The sequence below is a fragment of the Poecilia formosa genome, unplaced genomic scaffold (assembly GCF_000485575.1).
Source record: "Poecilia formosa unplaced genomic scaffold, Poecilia_formosa-5.1.2 Scaffold742, whole genome shotgun sequence".
In the NCBI taxonomy this organism is placed as follows: domain Eukaryota; kingdom Metazoa; phylum Chordata; class Actinopteri; order Cyprinodontiformes; family Poeciliidae; genus Poecilia; species Poecilia formosa.
Window position 1 is genome coordinate 12,536 of NW_006800681.1, and position 20,268 is coordinate 32,803.

General features: G+C 39.2%; 1 protein-coding gene and 1 long non-coding RNA gene across 7 annotated transcripts in view; one reads left to right on the top strand and one right to left on the bottom strand.

The window, feature by feature from the left end:
* sgsm2 (small G protein signaling modulator 2) overlaps positions 1 to 20,268 on the bottom strand; it is a 110,996-nt gene that overhangs the window by 5,720 nt on the left and 85,008 nt on the right. For 4 of the 6 annotated variants that reach the window (XM_016666558.1, XM_016666562.1, XM_007542909.2 and 1 more), the window contains 7 exons: positions 18,936 to 19,316; positions 17,280 to 17,404; positions 15,654 to 15,736; positions 15,351 to 15,460; positions 8,968 to 9,064; positions 7,795 to 7,962; positions 2,947 to 6,182 (listed from right to left, as the gene is read on the bottom strand). In XM_016666558.1, coding sequence (XP_016522044.1) covers positions 6,094 to 6,182; positions 7,795 to 7,962; positions 8,968 to 9,064; positions 15,351 to 15,460; positions 15,654 to 15,736; positions 17,280 to 17,404; positions 18,936 to 19,316 — 1,053 coding nt within the window. In that variant the 3' untranslated portion in view covers positions 2,947 to 6,093. Of the gene's footprint in view, positions 1 to 2,946; positions 6,183 to 7,794; positions 7,963 to 8,967; positions 9,065 to 15,350; positions 15,461 to 15,653; positions 15,737 to 17,279; positions 17,405 to 18,935; positions 19,317 to 20,268 lie in introns of those variants that run through there. The other 2 variants (XM_016666560.1, XM_016666559.1) reach the window with 2 other exon arrangements.
* Positions 3,804 to 11,918, top strand: LOC107834743 (uncharacterized). Its single transcript, XR_001660556.1, has 3 exons — positions 3,804 to 3,885; positions 11,778 to 11,786; positions 11,907 to 11,918. It is a non-coding gene; the product is annotated as an uncharacterized LOC107834743 (long non-coding RNA).

Sequence of the window (20,268 nt, forward strand, 5' to 3'; positions counted from 1 at the left end):
GGTGGACTTGACGGGAACTGGTCGCCGTTGAGGAGCGGGCGGCTGGATCGTTGACGAAGTCCGCCAGGAACTGGAGGATTAGCCGGATCGAACCAACGAGGGGCTGAGCGTAGTGGAGGACTGCGCCCCTCCTTCTTTGCCCAGCTAAGACAATTACAGACTTGCTTATTGACTTATCGTCAAGGACTGCCTGCACCTTCCTTCTCTTTTGATTATTTGTTTTTTAAATAAATTATTGTAACTTTTATGGGTCCGTTTTGAAACTGTCCACAATCCCTGCAGTTATTTATTTTGTACACCACTCGGGTGCCACAGTAAGATCCATTGAAATCCGAAGCAAAGAAAAAAGCTGGCATGTTAAGGGCTTGTTTGTATCTTCCATCACTTCCGTGTTGCAGCTAGTTTCAAACGTGCGCCTTCATTGTTCTTCTCTCTTTGCTGCTCCGTCTGTCCACTCGTCTGCCAATCAGTGAACAGCAGTGAAGCTTGCGTCACCCACCAAACCAGGACCTGCCCGGCTGGCCCGGCTCCGAACAGGATCCTAAAAAGCAGGGCCAGCCCCGTAGAAAAGCCGGTGGAAATGCTCGGAAAGCGAGCCGAGCCGGGCCGGGCCGGGCCGAGTCGAGCCGGTGGAAAAAGGGCATAATTTACCTATTATGATATTTTAAAATAAAATCAATCCTCTGGTACAAAAGAGAAAAAACTATTTTGTAAAATGAGGTGAGCCTTTTCTATAAATATGGAAAGATCGGTTGTATAGTTTGAAGCTAGTTACTTTTAAAAATCTGCTGCATATATTATATGCAGATATTCCATAAGAACTTTAAACCCCCCAGAATGACCATTTCTTGTTGCAGGCATGATCATAAATAATTTCCTTTTTTGGTTTGTAAGAGCCACAGTAGGGCCGCAGGTTGCAGACTCCCAGCCTATTAATGCTGCCTGTGAACTTCCACTAGGCAGCAACATTTACAAGCTCAACTCTTTCTAGAAAAGTCAGGGTAAGAACTGTATATTATACTTAAACCAAAGTGTTCCACCATAGCAGTATGGGCTTTGCCTTTATGATGAAACTCAATATATTGTACAGGCTCACATATTGCAACTAGGCCTGTCACGATAAACGATAAATCAATTAATCGCACGATAAATTAAACCTATCAACCTCATTTTAATTATCGGCTTTATCGTCTCTTCCTGTCTTTTTTTCTTTCTGTTGATGACACTGAATGAAAAAAGGCTAATCTCCGGTGCTCTTCCTTAGTGTAATGTCCAGCGCACACTACATGAGTTGTTGGCGGACTGCCAGCCCATTTTCAAAACCTGACAGAAATCCTAGGTATAACGGTTCGATTGGGTTCGTCGTGCCGTGTGGTGTCCAGCCACATGGGCACAAAATAATGGCTTCAAGTCCAGTTAACTAATTTTAAGACCAGGCATTAATTTAATTAAATTTAATTTACTTAGACTGTCATATTTGGTTATAGTTGGGGGTAAGTAACTCGTAAGAAAAAGTTTTTTTTGAGTTACTAGTAAAGCATTGATTAATGCTTTACTAGAATTTGCATGTGGCTAGAGTCAGCGTAAAGTCCTGACTGAATGAAAATCATTATAACCTATTTATGGGGCAAAAACATCGTGTAGTATGAACTAGGTAGTCGGATGTGCCCATCTTCTCTATTTAATTCTGGTGATTACTGAAGGGCAATATAGTATACAGATTTCATATCTGCACTCTTTTGGTTGAATGCAGTATTTATTTCCACTTTGGCTTTATGTTGTTTAGCTTTTATTCAAGTACGTTTTTTGTTAATGGAGACTGAGAATCCATTTTATTCTTGTTTTTGGTTGTTTTGCTTATTTAGTTTATTAGTTCCAGTGTTATGTGTTCTTTTGAAAATAAAGTGTATCTATCTATGGCAGGAAATCACATGCATTATTAATCATTTCCATTAAATCAGTGTCAAAAGGTCTCAAAACAATACTATCATGTATCATAATTTTTTAGACAATTAATCGCTCTGCAAAATTTATCATGACAGACCTAATTGCAACTAGTGAAGATTAGCCATTATCATTATGAGATGGGATAGAGACAACCTCTGCCGTTCCTTCCTGCCATCATCAAATTATCTCTCATCTGTCCTCTTATGCTGCTTCTTGCTCTCTGTCACAGTGCATTTTACTAATTAGTGCTCTGCTGGAAGGAGGTGGAGGAGCTTGATTTTTTTTTCTCAGATTATCTATCTTATACTTTGCAGCTTTAGCCTGAGTACTTAATCCTGAACTTTAACGAGTTTCAATTAAAGAAAAAAACTACCAGCTTGAGATTCATGAAATCTTTTGTCATATTGTTGAAAAGTTTTTCATTTTAAATGCTTTTTTGGCGTTGGAGTGAAAGAGGTGCAATAACTGCAGCAAAGTCTCACCTTGGGAATCCTCTCGAAGCCCCACTAAAATTGAAGTTATTTCAACTTTTTCAATGTTAAATTTCCACAATGTGCATAAAAAATGTTGATAGAAACACAGCTAGTATTTGGAAGAATGGAATGGAGCAGACCCAGAGAAGGCAAGCTGTGGCCCAGCCCCGAGTTGGTTTATTGTCTTTTTTTTTTAACTTTCAGATTAAATCATTGCCAGTTTATCCAAGATAAGTCAACTTTGCAGTCAAATGCATCCATATGTACAACTCATACAATCTGCTTTTATGTTTATTTTTAAATATTAGTTTCATTCACACTTTTTGCAATATTGTGCAAGCTGCGTCCAACACCCTTCTTTTTGTAAACAAGTTTGCTGAAAACATTTGTCTTATAATGAATAAATCAATCAGAACATATTTAATGCAGTTAGTTCACATTCCTTAAAACACCAAACATTTTTGTCCTGTTTCCATTATTGCAGCATCTTTTCATATTTTATTGAAAAAAATGAACAGCAAACTAATGAACCACCTCTTCTTTAATAACACGTTACATTCAAGGCAAATGATACATCCTGACCAATACAAGTTTGGAAATGCAGTCATTAGCTCTCTTAAATAATTGTAAATCTTAAAGTCAGTGCACAACATTGATAAAGAACACTTAACAGTCAATGTATAACACAGTCTGCACACATTCTGCATCTCTGCACAGTACACACCTCCGATTAGTGCTGTTAGAACCAACAGAAAAATAGATCTGAAAATAAGTTATAGATTTATTTATTTATATATGTTCAGTCTGAATACAAATAATTGGGCTTTTGGTTCATTTGTATGTATAAGCAATATAGACTTTGATGGGGTTCCCAAACAACAGAAATTGCACAGTAGTTAAGAATTCAAGAACACTATTTCCAAAAAATATTTTACACACATAGTAAACAGTCAGTCTTCAAGATGCAGTATGAAATTGCACATTGTCATCATGCCAAAGAGGGGGCTGTTTCAAGGCTTTGGTACACAGTGTCCTGAATGGAAGAAGTTCTGCCACAGACGCCCGTTCCCACCCTCCCCCAACCTGAACCTCAGTCGCCACGAGGGAGAGGGAGCAGGCGCTGTGGCAAGGTACATCCACACCACCACCTGTTCTTGGGGTCAGACTAACATCAGAGAGCCAGATGACTACAGTACATTTCAGGGTTTGGGGAAGACTCTTGGCACTTGTATCACAGGTGGAGGTCCATGCTGGATGACCAGAAAAATGCAGCCATGTTGGACATGTTGAGAAGGGTCACACTGATGGTGCAGAGAGGAAACTGTATCAACTGGCTCTGGTTCACTCCAGAGCCAGAAAGAAATGTGCTCAAACTAGCCTTCTACAACACCAATCCACCAGATGCAGAGGAAATTACGCCTTCTCTGGACTTTTAAGATCTGAATCAGTAAAATGCAAAATGTTTGTTTTTGTTTTTTTTGGGGGGGGTGGGGAGGTTCATTTAGGCTGATTATCAAATTCCAACTGAACAATTGCAGCCACTTTTTCCAGACAGGATTGTTGATGTAGCAAGTTTAAGAATGGCATGGTGTCTTCAGATCAGAGCACAATTCTTCCCAGTTTAAAACTTAAAAGTGTAGAGTTCCTCTTCCTTTAAACTTCTGTTATGATGCTTCATAATAACCAGACAATACAGCTTTTCTCCAAATATTTATGACACTGACTGTTGTCCTTCTAAAACAGCAACAAATTTGCAAAAAATGGAAAGACCAGAATTTAGAAGCGATGCTACAATGAATAGCTGTGTTGTTTTGTGCCTTAAAACAGCTGGTGTAGTTTTTTTTTTTTTTTGGCATACCCTTGTAAACCTGGTTAGTGGAGCAGGGCTGCAGCCTGACACAGCAGTGACTGGTTGAGAGGCGGAGTCAACCTGAACAGGTAGCAGGTCCATCACAGAGCCAGTTCAGGAACAACCACACACTCCCTCACACTGGAGGGCCAAGTAGTCCCCAAGTAACCTACCTCACATGCTGAAGGGATTATGGGAGGAAACGAGTATCTGAACTCAGAAAGTCATGTGAAAAGTAGACATTACATCTTGCCACTGGCACAATCCATGAAGACTCCAGGAAGTTGGAGAATGGTGGCACAGCATGTTTTTTAATGACTTACTGAGTGTACAAACTTATTCATGTGGGATTTTAATTGCGCTTCTTATTAATTGAAACGGCAATTGCACAATTGTGGGTTTTTTTTTTTACATTAGCAGAGTATTGACAAAAGTTTTGTGTAAATTTGTAATGGAAATGCAGGTTATAACAGACTGGGTGAATCATAAAATAATTTTTAAATCTGTTCTGATCAGCATGGAGGGGAAAACACAGTCTGGGGTCTTTCTGGGTGGAGCTTGCATGTCCTTCATGTGAATGCATGGATTTTCTCCAGGTACTCCGACTTCCTTCCACAGTCCAAAAATATGACTGTTTAGTTAGTTAACTAACTAAACAGTCAATATAGAGCAGTTGCTCTATATTGCCCTTTGGGATGGATGTGTGTTTGCTCTGTGTGTCTATGTTAACCTGCGATGAGCTGGCAACCTATCCAGGTTGACCAACCTACCCACCTCTTGACCAAAGACCGCTGAAGATAGGCACAACTGAACTCATCCAGTCAGTTGTGGAAATTGTATCACTATGTTCATCCTAACTGATCCCCACCCCCTTTTAATGACCCACCAGAGAAATTAAGTCTGTGTGCTTTTCCCTTTGTGGTTGTGCTGTTCTGGTTTGTTCCACACATGCTTCAGACACATAACGCCATGTGCAGGAAAACTGGCTGCAATTCATTCACTGCCGCTTCATGCCTCCGGCAAGTTGGATGCAGCCTTCATAAGCACCACTAAGGATACTCTAGGTGAAAAGTGCATCTAAGTACCTTGGGCTGTCAATAAAAGGCAACATTTGTGGTTACAATGAAAGAAACATTAAAAAGGTGGCGAACAGCTAAAAACACACATGCTTGTAGAAAACACTCGAGAAAAGGTAGTTGGCACAGTTCATTTGGTCACTGATGAAAGCATCTTCGTGGCAAAGTCTTCTGCTCCTCCAACAATGTTGTGTGTAAATACTACCCTCTTGGGGCCTCCTGTGGTGCTGCACTGAGGAACATGTTAGGCAAATGGATGGCGCTTCAGTTTTCCTTACTGGCTTCCCGAATGAGGAGTTCCAGAGTCAGAGTCAGTAAAAGGAGGGGACTCTGGGAGAAGAGCCAGAAAGATGTGTGTGTTCTCATGCACACACTGGGGGGCTGAAGAATGCGTTCACAGTGTGATTTAACTCACTAGCATGCAGACAAATCCAAATGTCTGAACAGACACCATGGGCATTCCAGGTGAAGGAACATGTAAACAGAACGCAAGAGCCAAGCAGTCATGTGATGCTCCCCAACTTCCACTGGAACCCCCACTGGGACCTTTACTGGCAACCCTACTGGAGCTCCCTCTGGGACCCCCACGGGGACCTTCACTGGGACTTCCAATAGGATCTCCTTTGGGATCCCCACTGGGATTTTCATTTGGACCCCCATAGCCAGGTCTGGATGTGTGGAGGCCAGGAAACTGTCTCGAACACCAGGCTGCACACACTCCCAGTCCTCCCAGTTATCCCTTGTAGAGTTACTTGTTGTCCATCAGAGACTGGACTTTGTGCACCAGCTCACGTGCCATCCGCAAGATAAGCTGCACATCATGACGTTCTGCCATCTCTGCCGAAGAAGACACATGTAAACATCCTGTGCAGCTGGTTCAAGCAACAGCAGTTCCGACAACATCGCTATGCACTCTAGAAACAATTTTGTCATGTTGTCATGTGACAGAAATTCCAGTGTAATTTACGTGATAGACCAACATGGCGAAGTCAGAAATTATGAGGAAAAATGATATAGGGTTTTCCCAAATTGTTAACATTTAAAATATTAGAAAAGTGTGTTGGGTATTTATATTAAACCTGTTTAGAAAAAAAATGTCCAATGCCTTAAATCTGCAGTATGTAACTTTTATAAAAAGTATATTTTAGACATTTGTTGAAACTGTCACTGTCTCATTATGGTATGAGAAACATAATCTGTGAAAACCAATCGAGCTCCTCCACCTCATCCCAGTGCTAACTTGAGACACGCAATCAGAGCGAGGAGGCAGGTTTTACTGCTGTCAATCACTTTGTGTGGCACTGCTCACCGCCTCTCCCCTTCTGATTTGCTGCAGCTAGCAGAGACTGTTGCGAATGCTAAAGCTAGTTAGCATGACCACCAATGATGGCTGATCAACGGTTTTCCTGAAATGGTAAGTTGTTTCTTCACCATCTGAACATTTAGCACCATGTACATAAGGGTGATTGACCAACCAACTAAGACACTCCTCCTACTTCTGATTGGTTGTTTTCTGTCGGGACAGTGCATGTCTTCAGATGGAAATAGTAGAATCTGTCACAAAACATACTGTCATGACATAGTGACAGTTTTAACTATTGGTGGTTTGTGATATGGGTGACGTGGGCAACTGCCCAGGTCGGCACCTTGTAGGGAGGTGGCATGGGCCTTCAATACCCACTCCCTTAAACCTGGAGGATGTGAATGGGACAGGGGAGGGACTGCCTAATGCAGTTCCTCCCCTGTCCCTCCAACAACTTCATGGAAGGGGTAGAGGGCACCGGAAAGGCGGTTCGGGACAAGACATCTGGTCAGAATGGATGGTCAGCTGCCAGCAAGATAATGACTCTAAACATACAGACATAGTTTCACTAGAAAGGCTCGGATCCAACTATGTTAATGCACTGTATCTGTGGCAAGACTTAAAGGGCTCTCCATCCAACCCAACTGAGATTATATGGTTTTGCAAAGAAAAGGTTAGGAATTATTTCAGTCTTTATACCTGCAGACATAGTAGTGACACACACCACATTACAAAACATGGTTCTATAAGGTATTAACTTATGCTCCAGGACTATGTCCTGACCTTCCTGTTATGACCTTCTCTGACTCTGTTAGTAGCAGACTGCTGCATCCTAACATTTTTCTGGTTATCAAAACAAACTCAATACGTGTTTACATCCATGCTGTACATCTTTTCTGTTTGCAGTTTTTTTATTGTCACTTATTGTAAATTTAATGCTCAAATAGACATGTGCATTTTATACATTTTTAAATTAACAGATTCAGTTGCACATTTCTCTGGACTTGAGTGTTATTTTATATCTACACTGTAGCCTTTAAATGAGTTTTTTTGACATTTGTCCAAAGAGTCTTGTACTCTTTGGACTCTATTAACAGGAATAAAAAACTATTCCCTGATGATAGAAATGTGAATAACATGTCGTACCATTAAAGAACTTGATGATGTCAGTGAAGTCCATGTTGTTGTCTATGATGATCTCACGGTACAGCGTAACCAGTGCCAGGGCCAGGAAGAGGACGAAGTGGCGAGATGAGATCCTGGGAGCCACCCAGATCACCTCCCAAACTGCAAAAACATCCTCATACAGAAGCTCTACACACACATGCACATGCACACACACATATATACATATATATTAAGGTTGGGCAATTGGGCAGATTCAACCCTTCCCTGGTTGCTTTTCTTAAGAGCAAATTTTTTTTTTTTTTTTGCCTGATCGACTTAACTACCATAACTTCAATGAAGCCAAAAGACGCAGCCCAAAGAAAAATACATGAAATTACCAGTGGTCCAGAAGAGTTCAGAAGGTAATGTCCAGGATCCGTATTTTTTGCCAAAATGTACATGCATACCTTTCAAATCAATCATTCAAATTTCTCTCTCAGACCGCAAACCAACTTTTATAGTCTTACTTTTATACTTTTATGATCAGAGTTCATTTGCATTTACCATTGAGAGACATTTACATGCAAGGAGCTCTGTATCCATCTTGGGCTGTCCACTGAAATACAAAAAGTAAAAGGTGCTTCTACTCAATACTAAGCAAAGAGTCTCAATACTTATGACAATGTAATATTTCAGTTTTTCTTTTTTACTAAATCTGCAAAAATTTCTACATTTCTGTTATTTTCTGTCAAGATGGGATGCTGAGTGTACATTCATAAGAAATAATATAAACTTTTTTGATTTTAGCAAATGGCTGCTATGACACAAAGAGTGAAACATTTAAAGGGGTCTGAGTACTTTCTATATCCACTGTATGTCTAAATTTCCTTCCTAATGATGACATATGCATACAGCAGATATTTATCTGCACAGGATAAAAACACAACCCTTTTTTCATACTGTCAGTTATAAAATACATAGTCATAAAACGTATTCCACTTTTGATGAATTAATTCACAACATCTTATATAAATGAAATAAAAACAAAAACAACGTGAGGGTTTATTTTAAGGGATTCTTAAAATAAACAGACCACTCTCTCGTGTGGCCTTTGATATCACAGTGCAGGTGGTGCAAGTGGCCCTCCTGAAGCTGTTCGGGAGAAGAGTCCACCTCATTGAGCTAAAGCATGCAGTGAGGTGGAGCCTTTACCTCGTTTGAAGTCCAGCAGGAACCAGCGGTAGCAGAAGTAGAAGTGTGTGTAGTCTCCATTCTGCTGCATCAGTTCAAACAGCTCAGAGTCCAGGATCTGACAGCAGGAGGGACAGCAGAGTTTACACAATGGATCCCATGGGAACACCAAAGTTAAAAGTTGCTTGACTACAAGCAACTTTATATTCAAAAGCTGCCAGCAACAGCCCCCGCCGTCTCAACATAAAAATAAATTTGAAGCTAGATAGTTTAGTAGGTTCAAAGACTTTATCTTTCTTCTTGACTTTATTGCCCTGAAGCCCCTCCTGAGGGTGGTCGGAATGTGAGGGGTTGTTGGTGATGCTGCGGGTTAGGGTTAGGTCCTGTAGATCTCCTCCAGATATGGAAGAGGGCAACCAAATTACAGCTGCTCTCTTCCAGCTTATTTTTGTATAGATCCAAAAAATAAATATGGCCAATATGGTTAGAATGGCCAATATTATGAGGGGCCGTTTAGGACAAAAACTGTTTTGTCTCTCACACACTACTAAAAACTCATACACACACACACAAAATATTAAAATTGCACACATGTCACACACATATACAATTTTTCTCCCACACGCATACACAAAATAGAAAAATTGCGCATATACACTACCAAAATATCACACACGCATACAATATTTTTCTCTCTCACACACACGCACACACACACACACACACACACAAAATACTAAAATTGTACAAACACACTACTAAAATATCACACACGCATACAATTTTTCTCTCTTACACACAAAAAATACTAAAATTGCACATACACTACTAAAATATCATACATGCATACACAAAATACAAAAATTGCGCATACACGCCACTAAATTATCACACATGCATACGATTTTTCTCTTACGCACACAAAATACAAAAATTGTGGATACACACTGCCAAAATATCACACACGCATACTCTCTCACACACACAAAATATAAAAGTTGTGCATATACACTACTAAAATATCACACACGCAAACAATTTTTTTTCTCACATGCATACATAAAAGACTAAGATTGCACATATAAACTAATAAAATATAGACAAATTTTTTTGTATGTGAGAGGGACTCAATTTTTTGTATGTGTGAATTGTCACAGAAGAGGCGGGGCACAATTTGGAGATCAGATCGCTTATTTAAGCGGCGTTTAGCTCAAGGTTAATCCGATTTATGAACGCTAATTTCGACCAGCCGTTCTTTACTGCTCCCTCCTCAAGCGCTCGGAGGTTCACTTAGAACCTCCAATGAATTTAAAATATTTAAAAATTTTAAATATAATTTTAAATACTCCGGCGTTAGAGCCGGAGTAAGCGGCCTTAGAACCCGAATAAGCCCTAATCACTTAGGGCTTATTCAATCTCCAAGCGCTTGAGGAGGGAGCGGTAGAGAACGGCTGGCCGAAATTAGTGTTCATATATCGGATTAACCTTGAGCTAAACACCGTGGAGCTCCAATATCCAACTTGTAGCTAACTTCACTGTGGTATCAACACATGCACGAGCTGATCTCCAAATTATGCCCCGCCTCTTCCGTGACAACTCTCACACATACAAATACTGAGTCCCATACAAAAAATGTCTCTCACACATACAAAAAAATGGGTCTATATTTTATTAGTTTATATGTGCAATCTTAGTTTTTTATGTATGCATGAGAGAAAAAATTGTTTGCGTGTGATATTTTAGTAGTGTGTATGAGCAATTTTTGTATTTTGTGTGTAAGAGAAAAAAATTGTATATGGTGCCACACACGCCATATACTTACCATATAAGTACTGATAATATATATCCTACATATACCAAATACACATATTTTGTGTGTGTATGAGTTTTTAGTAGTGTGTGAGAGAAAACAGTTTTTATCCTAAACGGCCCCTCATACAATATTGGCACGTTTTATTATGTAAATAAATAATACAACTTCTTCTGACCGCTCGGTGTTTTTGTTGGCTTCCTTTGAATTATTTTGTTAAAATCTAAGACAGAATTTGGTCAAAGTTTTGGTCTACAAAATTCTTTAATAAAATGAGACTGTCACTGTACTGTTGTCAGTGACAGCAGCATTCAGCTTCTATACAACAAAAATCTGGAACAAACTTCAAGAAAACTGCAAGACACCTAAAATGTGAATGCCTTTAAATCTAGACTAAATATCGGCCTGTTTAGAGTTGCTTTTGAGACAATTAACAATGGCACTTGACTAAATGTTTCAAATGTTGACTGTGTCTTCTAAGACTTTGTATTTTTGTGTTTTTATGATGTAAAGCACTTTGAAATGTATTGTTGCTGAAATGTGCTGTATAAATAAAATTTGATTTGATTTGATAAACAAAAACAATTGAAAAGTAAAGAAATGTGTTTGTATTTTTCCCTAAAACAAAGTGCAGAAAATTATAATTTGACAACAAATCAAAACAAAACTATTGAGAAACTACAATGCAAAAATCAAATAAAATTTCAAGATGAAATATGTAACCATTGCATCAATTTTACCACGACAGTGTTGATCAAATACTGGTACTGCACTGCTATCGATATTATACAAATTTTTGGAACAATCCACCAACGTTTACTGAAAACAACTTGTTTTTCTGTCTCCTCCCTATTTTCACGAGTTTAAGAACAGCACTTTGTCATCAGAACAGGGGGAACAACAAACCTTAATATTGTTAATAGTGTCAGCTAGAGATGATGATCTCTAGCTGACACAAATATGCTACATATACAACCTAGAAAAAAACTAAAAGGATTAGTTTTTTCAATGTTGATTAGAGTTTTTCTGTGTGTTTATTTAGAACCGTTTCCCTGTGAGTCTCTGTGGTGTCCTGTCTCTTCCCCCTTCATTGTTTCCCAGGCAGGGGCGGATCTAGAAAAATATTTATGGTGTGGCAAGAGGGGGCCAGGGATTTTTTCAGGGGTGGCAGAAATATTGTTTTTAACTTGCATTGTTTCAAAATGAGCTTCATGTAGCACCGAGGCTTAATACAATTTCTTAATGTGGTATAGTTAATTATTTTTATGTCTTTCATACTCCTAATTGATATGTAATACTGGACTGGACAGCTCCTATTGGTCGCTATGTGATTCATTGTGTCCAGAAAACTATTTTATCCCAATACAGGACAAGGAGAAATCTGTCACAAAAATATTAGTAGCGCCATCATTTGTTATTAGACATATCTATTAAATACAACTTAAAATAAAGATTAGAAAACTGATGTTTGATAAATTCTCCATGATAAAAATCTATAAACAGTTAAGTTTCTGTTAGTTCTGTCAAGATGCAAGAAGGGGCGAATTTCTATTTATATTGGTCAATTGTTTTATTTTAAATATGCTGTAGGAGCCGTAGTGTTCGCAAAACGTGGTGATATTTATAACAGTCGTCAGACCGATTACCGATATTTATAACAGTCGTCAGACTGTTATAAATATCACCACGCGCATATACACTACCAAAATATCACACACGCATACAATTTGACGATTGTATGCGTTTTGCGAACACAGGGGATTAGCTCAGTTTTTGTCACTTGCTTTTAGGAATTGCAGCAGCTGCAGTGTACCACAATAAAGGTACAACAAAGCTGATAAACAGGTGAAGAACCAAACTAGACAGAACCACTTCTGATTGTTTGCCAAGCCAAACATCCAATAAAAGTTCCACTAAGACACTGGGGTCAAGTTTCTCGACACAGGCAAAAGAAGGTTCAATGTCCAAACTTATTGATTGTTCTTGATGATTTATTTTCCTCTTTCACCAAACAATTACAGAGATCAAACTTTCATTTGTTCTCATGCTACCACTCTTGCTCTGGTAAAAACCATCGGCCCCAAACCCAAATGCATGCTGTCCTTCACCAGGCCCCTGCACTTATAGAAAGTGGACTGACCCACATTACTTCCTGTCTAAATTTAGAAAATAAATAAGAAAAATAATAAAACAAAAATAAGTAAAATCAACAATTATCAACCTACAAATAGACTCTGTAAATAATACAAAAAATAGATTCCGCCTTTTCTCGCTCTGTATGTCGGTATTACACACGACCCATTCCCATGGCAACCCACAAACAACAGCTCAAAGAGCAGATAGAGCAGAGATTACCGATCAGGGGAATCAACACCAAAAAGCAAACATTTCCCACACAAAAAAGTAGCAAAAACACTAAAATAGAACATCCAGTCTGTTACATTATGTTGCTGACAACATAATCATAATATAGCTTAATGTCTATATTATGATTATTAATAAGTTTTCGCCTGAACACCGCGGTGGTTGATTAGCTGATTTAAACAACTGCTCTACTGATGACTTGATGGGCGGGTTTAGTGCTAATGGAGCCAAAACACACCGAACTGCGCAGCACATGCTAAGGCTATCAAAGTCAATACCAGGCCAGCAACAGTTAGGCTAGTATAACTGACCCACTGCTCACTTGTTCAATGTTTTCTTTAAATTAAAACGATTTCCTCACCAAATCTGAAGCCCTTATTACCATTATATATGGTTGAATTAACTGCTAAACATTGCGTCCGTTGTTCTGATTCTTTGCGTGATTGTAGTATTTTCCTGACCACCGATATTCCTGACTCAATGGACAGCAATGGCGCATGTGTGACTTATGATAAATCACGTAATGTCCAGTCCAGTAACATATATCAATGCTGCTGGCGCTCTGTCCTTCTCTCGCACTTCCCGCTACTTAGCAGTGGGTGACAGGTTACATTGTGTTGCATTCAATGTTGTCGGAAAAAAAAGTTTCATGCACTTAATGTCCGATTTGCCATAACTATTTATTGAATTCATTATCGCTAGCTGGGGTGGCAACAGGGGTGGCAAGGCTCTCGTTTGGGGTGGCAACTGCCGTCAACACCACCACATCATGACAAACTCAATAAAGGCTTTTATTTTCAGTTAGAAAACACAATTTCCTCCACCCTCCATTGTTTATATTTGTGTCACTGTCTGGTACTAAACATGAGACTTAACTCCCAAAGACTCAGAAGGAAAGCTTTCTACTAAGTCAAACGACAAAAATAGCACAGTGACTTGAATAAATGATTTTAATCTAATGACTGCATTGGAAGTAGCAACGTGATGGATTACTGATTACTGAAAAAAAGGTTGGACACTAATTAACAAGTTGCTGACCCCAGAAGCTGAGTTTCAATTACAAATGTGCGACTTTGTGATATTCCGCTAATGTAGAAAAAACACAATTTCACAATTGCGGCATTTTCATTAAATAAGAAATGCAATCGAAATCACATGTGAATAAATTTGTTCTCGCAATAAGTCATTAAAAAACATGCCACATCATCATCCTCCTACCACTTTCTGTTGTTGTCTTTGTCTTTTCTGTCAGTAGTAACATCTGGTTTTTGATCACATGACTCGTGTGAAAAAGTGCGTTGCAGTTTTGTGAAATGGCCTTTTTGACTTAACACCTCATCCTAGCACTAAATAATTTTATTGAAAAATATGAGTTTCTCAAAACAGACGTGGGGGGACATATGATGCAAAATCCACTTTTTTAGCCCTCAAATACATTTTTGTGTACTTTGAGTGTCTTGGAGTGAAAAAATTTGAAAATTGTGTTGAGGTTTTGTTTACTTCATTCATATTGTGGTAGCATTAATATTTTAATAGGTATCTGACATGCCAGGACACTATAGAAAAATTATTCTGCATATTGTGGGTAGTTGGTATGGATGGTAAGGGTGTAAATACATAGTGTAATAACACCATTAAAATACATTCATTTGAATATGTGGCTCTTCAGGCTCGTCGTCTTTATTCTCCTGCTGTGTGTCAGACTATGGCTCCAACATGTAAGGTTGGATGAGCAAGTCTTCTGTTGTTGACTTTTAATAAACTTAGGAATAAGAAGTTTCTCTGCTGGTAGATAATTGTATTGCTGCTATCAAACTACAAAAATGGTGGAACAGGGTGGAGTGAAACGCTTTGTGCCCTGGAGGAGGGGTTTATAGACCTGTAATAACAAGGAAGCATTGCAGTTCTACTGTATATAGACTATAACTGAATGATTTATATGTGAAAAGAAATCATTTATAAGTATGACATATCCACTTTAGGCACGTTTATTTTCAGAATTCCAAATTTGCCGAGTATTATACGTGAGACAATTCTCCCCAAGACGCAAATAACAAAGTAAAATGACAAAAAATAGTAAGTAACAGTGATTTGGATAAGTAACTTTAAACTGATTACTGGACTGGAAATGATAATGCATTTAATTTCTTGCTACTGTAAAAAGGGGTTGGATACTAACAAGTTACTGTCATCACTGGTGAATACATACACAAACCACAGTTCTCTTCACCTGGATCAGCGACCTCATGTTGGCAAAGTGTGTGTCCATGGCTCCACCATTAGGGAAGTTCTGACTCATCCTCTTCATCAGCTGAGTGAAGCAGCTGTATGCCAGGCTCTCTGAAACAAACACAGGACAATATGCTACTGCAGCCTGCGCAGGTGCAAAACACATCAGTCCAGACGTATGAATTCAAATGAAAGAGGAAATGAAAAACATGTCATTATCAGTAACAGCTGAGTTACATTACGTCAGTCTGATCTGTTCACACTGACGGCAACCATGGAGAGTCTACAGAGAGCATCTTCTCACCGTCGTCCAGGATGACCATGAGCGGTGCCAGCAGGTCACACATGCCCTGAACGTAGCCCATCTCTAGATGCTCCCACACATAGCTGCAGGCAAACGCACACACACCCACAGACACATACAGGAGCTCATTACGTCACAAAATGCCGCTGCCCTTTGACCTAGTCACTACAGAAGAAAACAGCGACACTGCATTTATAATATTGTATGAGAAATATTTATTATTAAAAGTTTGTATGTACATGGACTTAAAGTAGAGTAGTTCATCTTTTTAAATAATGTATATGGTTTAATCATGTCAAAGACACTTTAAATAGAGTAGATCATGTGTTAATATGTAATTTTTGTATAGCGCTGCAACAATATTTTATTTTATATTTAATATTACATTTTCATGGAACTTTGCAAATCCCAAAACATCTGAAAATATAAGTTCATCTCCGAAATATTCCCACAAAACCAATTGCAAGGTTGAACTTTTTTGTTTCATGTTTTTCTATGCCCAGGTCTTTTAGGGATATGACATGATGGTAGAAGCATCATGCTGAGTAGAGCTGCACAAGTTGCCAATTGCCATTGCAGTCTATGGAATATATTAACCACAAAGGATTGATTGGATGCAATATCTGTTAAATGTTGGACATTGATAATATTTGGTCATATGGACGGACTCGCTGCCCTTAATGCCTACAAGCGGCTGTAAATGTGGAAAAAGAAAGTTCTACAGCATATTGACTCAGTTGGAATGAAATCAAATATATCCATCGGTTCAATCCCAAATGAAATACTCTGAAGTTTGTGGTTGAAGCTCAAGAGGTTTGAACAGTTTTTCACCACATTTAAAAGAGGCTTACATTCCTACTACTTTATTTCAGCTCTTGCATTTTAAACCAGGGGTCTACAACCTGTGGATCTTTAGATCTTCCACAATGGCTCTTAATAACTTTGATTAAACAAACCAACCAATGATTTTAAATACAGATACATTTTTCTTAAATGCAGGTTTTTGCAAATTTTCAGTTACACATTTCATTAAATGTGTGAATTGCATTTCCACAATAGAATGACACTAAGAGTACCAGTAGTATTTTTTGGATGTATTTTCTTGTCATTAGGCTGGAAACAATGTATTCTGGGTTGGTTTTTTTGTTTGTTTGTTTTACATCACTTTCAACAGATATCAACATCTTATAGAGAAAAATGTTTCCATCCTCTGTTTTTCCAAAAGTTTTCTATTTTTCTTTATTTCAAAACCTAAAATAGAAATAAATTTTGGTTCTTTAAAAATGACAAGCAACCTTTAACCTATAATCAAAAATTATAGGCTGTCCCTTTTTCAAAAGGTTGCAGCTCTAAATAATCTTTATTTGGATTAAAGGCAAAAATGGTTCTTTGGATTGCAAAGATTGCAGAACCCTGCTTTAAACTCCAAGAAAATCAGAAAATGGCAACTAATTGTAACCTCTTAGCTGTGAAAGTAGTTTATTTCATGCAAATATCTTAAGAATATTTGCTGGATTTTGTGCTTTCAGCTGAAATTTATTTTCCATTGAATGAAAATGCATTCAATGGAAAGCATTTTATTATGCCTGCAGGACTCCAGCACCGTGAGGTCACAGCTGTCTGTACCTGCACATGATGTTGCGTAGTTTCTCCAGGTTGGCTGTGGTGAAGTAATAATAGTTTCGGTCACACCGTTGTACATCTTTGTCTATCCTGTGGAGGTTGAGGGCGACCATGTCCAGAAGCTCGATCTGAACGAGGAAACAATACAGTCAACATAACTGGGAGTCCTGCTTGTGCTCCTCTGAGACGTGTCTGCTGGCCGGACACGTCTCAGTGGAGCTTGTGCTCCACCACGTACAATCAGCCGATTGGTGCTGATCAGATATGGCGAGTGTGGAAGTTGAAGATCTCAACTTTTTCTGACCAGTGAATGCACAAAGACTAGCAGAATAAAATTAAAGCAGAATTGGGATAAACATATTCAATATACAAATTCTAGTTCAGTTTTTTCTAGAGGTGTGCAGATCGATCGGCCACCGATCATAATCGGCCGATTTCTGTGAAAAAGGTGTCTGATCAGTGATCGCCGATCACAGTCTCTCGTTGCCGATCACACAAACCGATCACCTGCATCTCATTTCCCAGCCTGCCTGTGCAGCTGGTCTCCTCTTTCCTTCACACTGCGCAAACACGTAGCAATAAATCCTAAGCGATGTGGAACTATAATGCACTGAGTGAATGGGGAAGTTTGTGTGTTGCGGCAGAAAATTGAAGCACGTCAAAATGCATCAACACGACGAATCTAATATGGCATAAAAACAGTGCCATACTTGACGGAGTTTGGCTACATCAAGGCTCACTGCAGTAAAAAAGACATACGGAGGATCAGATAGCAGGTAAAGCAGCGCACAGCTACGCTCACCCGGATTAGCATGACGGTCAGAAAGCTAAACAAATAACTCGCAAAATTATTTAGGTCTTCGAGCTGCAGTGTAAGACGCTGGTTCTGCTCTCGCTGTTGAACCGCTGCTACACGCTACAGGTAGTAATATTTCAGACGGAGCGCCGCTTCTGTTCCACCTGGTAGTGACTCACACCGAACCTCTGCTTAAAGCTGCAGCATCTAAGCTAAAAAAATTAATTTTACATACGTATTAAAACTTTAGTTGTCCTAACATGAGACAGAAAATCTCTGAAAAAATAATCGATCTCCTTCCAGTTCTGCATTATTACTCCCCTCAGTCAGAAACAGCCAATCAGAACTAGCAGTAATCAGCTAGCCGCCATGCTATCAGGAAGTTTTCATTCAGTAACTCTGGATTGTTTATTGTAATGGAACCTGTATTTGCCTTTGAATGTTTTATACTTTTATTTTTTTGGCAATAGTGAGAGGTTTTATTTTGGCTCTTTGTATTATTTAGCCTCTTCAGAGCCTTCATATGTTATCAGTCTGTTAAAGATAGTATTATCAACAGCAGTACAATTTGCACAATGCCTGTTTTGTTTAGTTTTCTTCTTGGAAAAAGTTATTAAAAACAAGTTTTTGTCTAAATTAAGGTGAATTCATGGTTCCTTTTTCCACATAATGTAACCGGTAGGGTTTATGATGAAAAATAAATAAATAATAATTATGTGATCGGTATCGGTGATCGGTATCGGTGATCGGCCCTCATGGGTGATCAGTATCGGTATCGGCAGGAAAAAACCTGATTGGCACATCTCTAGTTTTTTCTTTTTGCACAGTCAGATTAAACAGAAAAGGCTACAAGGCCTACGCACTGTGTAAGAGGAGAGCGAGGCTGAGATGGCCTCGGTGGCGGCTCCACTCGTCACCAGTTTGTCCAGCTGACTGCAGAGCCTGTCCTCAGTAAAAGAGTCCTGACGCCCCCCTACTGGAATCCTGCCTTCCTCCCTACCCCCACCTTCCTCCTCAGTGCTCTGACCATCGTCTATGCTGGACAGGATCTGAGAGTGAGCAGAAGTCACAGAGTAGTTCCTGGAGGAAGGGAGACCTGAGTCGGGGGAGTCAAACTCTACCAGAGGACGCTCCTCTGGGGGCACAGCAGCAGGTGGGGCCAGGGTGGTCATGACAGGAGTGCTGTCCTCGCCACTAGGGGTCTCCTGACTCCCTGCATCTGGCTCATCCACAGACATGAAGACCTGAGAATGGAGGAGAGGTTGGAGAGCGTTGTCTGATGAAAACATTAGGACATATAGGAAATACAAATCTATCAGCTGGGTTAAATGTTACTGTGTTGTTTTTGGTGTTTGAATTCAGAACTATGAAACCCCAAGTGTGAAACCCCAAGTGTGAAACCCCAAGTGTTTTCTTGGAAAAGCCACAAATTTCTTATATTTTTTAATATACACAGTAATGTCAAAGTGTTAGCCGCCTTTCAGATTTCTTCTGTTTCTGATGTTCTCTGACACTTAAAGCTGTAATATCTAAATGTATGTTTTTTGAACATATGTCTTAAATCTGTTACCATGACAATATAGTATGAAACAGATTATATGTGGAAAAATCGAGCTCCTGTGCCTTCTTTCACTGGTCCCACTAGCAGAAATATGCCACTTGGTCAGAAACAACCAATCAGAGGCAGGAGGAGGGTCTTAGCACTGTCAATCATCCTTGTGTACGCGCTGCTCAATGCACTAATGGCGGAGAAAGAAATAGTCTTAGCATTCATGACAGGCTCTTTTTCTGAACCATCTGCAGCATGGCACAGAGAAAAATAGGAAATGTGAGCAGCCCATACACAAGGGTAATTAACAGTGTTAAGACCCTCCTGTCTTTGATTGGTTGTTTCTGACCAAGCGGCATATTTCTGCTAGTGGGACCAGTGAAAGAAGGCACAGGAGCTCGATTTTTCCACACATAATCTGTTTCATTCTATATTGTCATGGTAACAGATTTAAGACATATGTTCAAAAAACATACATTTAGATATTACAGCTTTAAGTGTCACAGAACATCAGAAACAGAAGAAATCTGAAAGGCGGCTTACTGTGTATATTAAAAAATATAAGAAATTTGTGGTTTTTCCAAGAAAACACTTGGGGTTTCACACTTGGGGTTTCACACTTGGGGTTTCATAGTTCTGAATTCAAA